The 5,000-nt window shown below is 39.1% G+C and overlaps 1 protein-coding gene across 1 annotated transcript in view; it reads left to right on the forward strand.

Moving 5' to 3' along the window:
* The window catches only part of LOC137645903 (toll-like receptor 7), a 14,511-nt gene that overhangs the window by 57 nt on the left and 9,454 nt on the right, over positions 1-5,000 (forward strand). The window contains exons 1-2 of the mRNA XM_068378942.1: positions 1-1,773; positions 4,693-4,820. The exon at positions 1-1,773 is cut by the window's left edge and continues 57 nt beyond it. Of these exons, the coding sequence (XP_068235043.1) occupies positions 823-1,773; positions 4,693-4,820 (1,079 nt within the window). The 5' untranslated portion in view covers positions 1-822. The remainder of the gene's footprint in view (positions 1,774-4,692; positions 4,821-5,000) is intronic.

Below are 5,000 nucleotides of genomic sequence, written 5' to 3' on the forward strand. Positions count from 1 at the left end.
CAATCAATCGCGTCTTGAGGACCGGCCCGGCACTTCAATCGCGTCTCGAGGACCAGCCCGGCACCGCACGTCAGGCTTTATCAGAGATGCCTTGATGCTCTTGTATTGCATCAGAGATAAGTAATTTAAAAATAAACAAGAGGAGATAATTGTTACATGTTGATAAATGCAACTCGGACGTAAGACTTACGTCGTCTTCGCGGCGGCTTCCTAGTGCCTCGGGAGGTATCGTGCGCCCTAGACCTGCAAATCTGCTTTGGCGAACTATATATATTTATGCATTCAAACAAGATTGATTGAGTTGAATGGTTCTTTTGGAGGCTTTTCAAATACTAAACATCCTCAGAAGTGTTATACTGTGACGGATTGAAAAAATTTGAAAGAAAATAATGCCCCAGTGAGAAATGAATGTCTGTAAATACAATTGAAGCTGCAAGTAGCTGAAATTCGTTTCGTTATAAGGTAAAAGTTTCAAGAACAGTGACAGAAAAGTGTCTATGAAAAAAAAAGACATTATGGCAAAAAGATTTCTAAAAATAATAGTAGTTAAGATTTCCAGAAAACGTTTATAAAAACTAAAAACTTCTGTTAACCAGGAAAGTTTTTGAATAGTAGAAGTTCCAATGATGGAAAAATTATCTCAAATTTACAAAACAAAAATATAATAGCATTCTTATTAAAATAAAGGTTTCTGAATAATCTTGTAAACTATACCAGTGGAAAAAGAACTCAACATAGCCTCCCTGGAGAGAAATCTTATCCAATGTAAAGATCCAATTGATGGAAAACTTTTCCACCGACTAAGAAACTTTGCAAATTTGAATGGCTCTACAAGCGATTGAAAAACTTTTTAAAGTATCGAGTAAAGGTAAAATGACGTCAAAACTCTGCTTAGTGTTATTACTCCTCATCTTATCGCGAGGATCTCCATTTCCGAAGGATGCTCCGGCGTACTCCCTAATGGGAGCGATCCAACATGGCGGATACTGGAGAGCTGTTCATTTGAGGAGGCAAACGATTAACCACCCAAAAACTATTGTATCAACAGAGATAATACACGACAGGCGTGAAAATCACTCGGATAATAAGGGCGATGACGAAAAATATAAAGAAACTAGGATAGAAAATATAGATGAACAAAAATTATTACATCCCGGAATGTTACCAGCAATGCCAGATGCCTCTGCAAGTCCTGATTCGCTAGGAGCTGGAATTTTACAAGCGGCAAATTTGAATTTGACCTCTATCAGCTCTTCAAAAATCAGCCATGGCAATACTAAGGCTCCTGAACCACGCAAGACTGTGCGAGCGACTAAAAATCAAGTGTCTGGTGAAAGATATACCAAAAATACAGCGTCAGGAGGAGTGGAAAGGATGGTACCTAGCTCAAAAATGCTGAAGGACCCTAGAGCCCTCCCACATGCGTCAGGTGGTTCAAAAAGGATGGTACCTAGCTCAAAAATGCTGAAGGACCCTAGAGCCGTCCCACGCGCGTCAGGTGGTTTAAAAAGGATAGTACCCAGTCCCGAAATGGCAAAGGGCCCAAGAGCCGTCCCACACGCGTCAGGTGGTTTAAAAAGGATGGTACCCAGCTCCAAAATGCCGAAGGACCCAAGAGCCGTCCCACGCGCGTCAGGAGGTTTAAAAAGTATGGTACCTAGCCCCAAAGTGCCAAAGGGCCTGAAGGTCGTCCCACACGGGGAACTTCCGGACGATGTCTGTGATCGTTGTCCGGTAAATGCTCTGGGAGTTAGCAGGCTGTCGCCATGTACAGTAAGTCGATACTCAAATTAATTGTTAGGTTAGGTTGGTTAGGTTAGGAAACATTCAACCACAACATTACATAGAGCAAATTATTTCCACTACCAATTAGATGCAATATCACAAAGTTTACAAAGTTACATGTGATTTTATTCCCATGATATCATCAGTTTTGCTATTATAACATCAGTTTTGCAGTGTTTATTTAATTCTAAAGGAATAAACCTAACACTACATGAACACACTGTAATAGTGGAATGACAACTCAAAGATTGTGCCTCACTTGCGTAACCAATTTTACGTATCATTCTGTTTCCAAGACATTGTCCTCTAAACGACATCTTGAAAAAAGATAAATCGGTAGTTGTTCACAAAGCTTTTCATTATTTTTAGTGGTTTTCTGATATGTATCTTACATAATTCAAGTATACATCGCTTATCAATTACCTGGGTGGCTTTGGGTATAACTTTCTTCACACTAGCTGAAAACACAGAGGACGTAATAGACTTTCTAGGATATTGTCCAAAAGTTGCTTTCCCTACCACCTAGGGTCGATGACGAGAATCTTAATGGTGGGGTAATTATGTAACAATATATATATATATATATATATATATATATATATATATATATATATATATATACATATATATATATATATATATATATATATATATATATATATACATATATATATATATATATATATATATATATATATATATATATATATATATATATATATATAATGTGTGTGTAATAAAGAGCAAGTATATGGCTATATATACAAATATATAAAGACATAAATTTCTTCCCTGTCATGCCCAGCTCTTCCTGTTTCTCGGGTAGCGGGGAGAGGAAGTAGTCATTCTAGGGCGCTCAGAGACTCTATATCCTCTTGCGTGGCTCTGGAATTACACGGGGGCTCACGGGAGATTCATTAGCCACGAGTGATCGTCCGTTGATTCTGGGGCGCTCCGAGAACGATCCATCCCTGAGTATTCACATGTGTTTTCAGAGGAGTGCAAAACCTGATCAGCCAAGAGTACTATGGTGAAACTAAGGAGTAGAGGAGTGTCTGATCCTCCTAGGGCGCTCCTCTGGATTATGGGAGAGTATAAGTGAGCCTAGTCCCCCAAGAGCGCTTCTCATCATTATCACCATCCTAGGGTATTCATGGAGATCGTCCTTCCACTACTGGATAGGTCCATTCACTGGGTCCAAATTGTTTTTCACTTTCAGTCTACAGGATTTTTGTATTACTTGTTCTTTTACCCTACTTTTTTATCATTATCTAGGACTGTACGGCCTTCTTCAATGTCGTGAAAATTCTTTTTAAGTTCCTTAGGAAACTTGTTGTCAAGTCTGGGAGCTGTGTTCAGAGGCTCATTTCGTCATTTCTTAGTTTCGTCTTGATCCTAATGTACGATATTTATCAATGCGTCTATAAATGTATGCTTTCTGCGATATATTTATGGGTATATTTCCAGGATAATTATACTCCCTGCGCAAAACAACTTGGCCTACAAACCTAAACGGCAAAGAAGCATCGTATGATTTACAATGCTCTGGGCCTGTTTAGGTTAGGATGGATAAGTTAGTATGAATCATAGTTGAAATAGGCCCAACTTTGCTTAGCGTGTGATGCGCAACATCATGTTTTTATCTAATTCTGTAGGAAGTCTTCTATACCTGTATATTACATCTTATTCTTCAATGTGATATATATCAAAGGACTTATTGCTCTAATAGTTAATCCGTGAAGCTTGATGATGATGTTTGTGGCTCCATCCAGGGACATTTATTCATTCTTCATTGGACTGTTCTGTACATTAGCTCCTGCATTGTCTTAAGTGAATAACCTCAGTCACAGTAGTCCAGGCATGTGATTAATAAGTCATACACGTACATCTGTAATGTATCCAAATTTGGTACTTTTTATGAAGCTTTTATTTCTTAGCATCCCATTTCAACTGCATCTAATATCTAATGTGTCATCAATTTGGACATAAATTTCATGTAACAGTATTTTGATGACTATACCCTTGCATCATTTATTTATTACCAGTTTATCCTCAAGCTTATTTCTGTATTTTGGCCTATTATCATTCACGCTATTCCATCTTCACTTAGTTTCAGCCTACAACCTGTTCACTATACTAACTAGAGCATCTTCCGAGTTGTCCATAACAAGGTAAGGCTCACAAGCAAGACTGGTACACAGCACAGAAAAGCCTAAGCTATTTACTGTATCAATTAGAGCATCTTCTGATTTGTCCATAACTAGGTAAGGCACACAAGCAAGACTTGTACACAGTACAGAAAAACCCAAGCTATTCACTATACTAATTAGAGCATTTTCTGAGTTGTCCATAACTAGGTAAGGCACACAAGCAAGACTTGCACACGGTACAGAAAAGCCCAAGCTATTCACCATACTAATTTGAGCATATTCTGAGCTGTCCATAAGTAGGTAAGGCACACAAGCAAGACTTGTATGCAGTACTGAAAAGCCCAAGCTATTCACTATACTAATTAGAGCATCTTCTGAATTATCCATAACTAGGTAAGGCACACAAGCAAGACTTGTACACAGTACAGAAAAACCAAGCTATTCACTATACTAAGTAGAGCCTCTTCTGAATTGTCCATAACTAGGTAAGGCACACAAGTAAGACTTGTACACAGTACAGAAAAGCCTAAGCTATTCACTATACTAATTAGAGCATCTTCTGAGTTGTCCATAACTAGGTGAGGCACACAAGCACGACTTGTACACAGTACAGAAAAGCTCAAGCTATTCACTATACTAACTAGAGTATCTTCTGAGTTGTCCACAACCAGGTAAGACACTCAATGAAGACTTGTACACAGTATAGAAGAACCCCAGCTATTCACTAACCCCTTCTCCTCCTTCATCTCTCCCGCAGTGCGTCGGCAACACCGGCAACCAGGCAGGAAAGATAAGCATCACCTGCCCAGACACCATCCATAACACAGAGGAGCTGAAAGGAATTCTGACGGAGAATAAGGATTACATCACAACGCATGTCTTCAGGTGAGATACTACTGTACTGCTACAACTATAGTGCTCTGCCCCAAGGCAAGTCCCTTTATGGATTAGTCGCCCTCTGTAATTTTCTATTCATGGCCACCTCTTTTAGCTCTTGGTGCCTGCTCCCTTCCTCCAGGTCATCTAGCATTGATAACCTGCGTCTCCGTCCTTCAAATTTACCTT

Source organism: Palaemon carinicauda, chromosome 8 (assembly GCF_036898095.1).
Source record: "Palaemon carinicauda isolate YSFRI2023 chromosome 8, ASM3689809v2, whole genome shotgun sequence".
Taxonomy (NCBI): domain Eukaryota; kingdom Metazoa; phylum Arthropoda; class Malacostraca; order Decapoda; family Palaemonidae; genus Palaemon; species Palaemon carinicauda.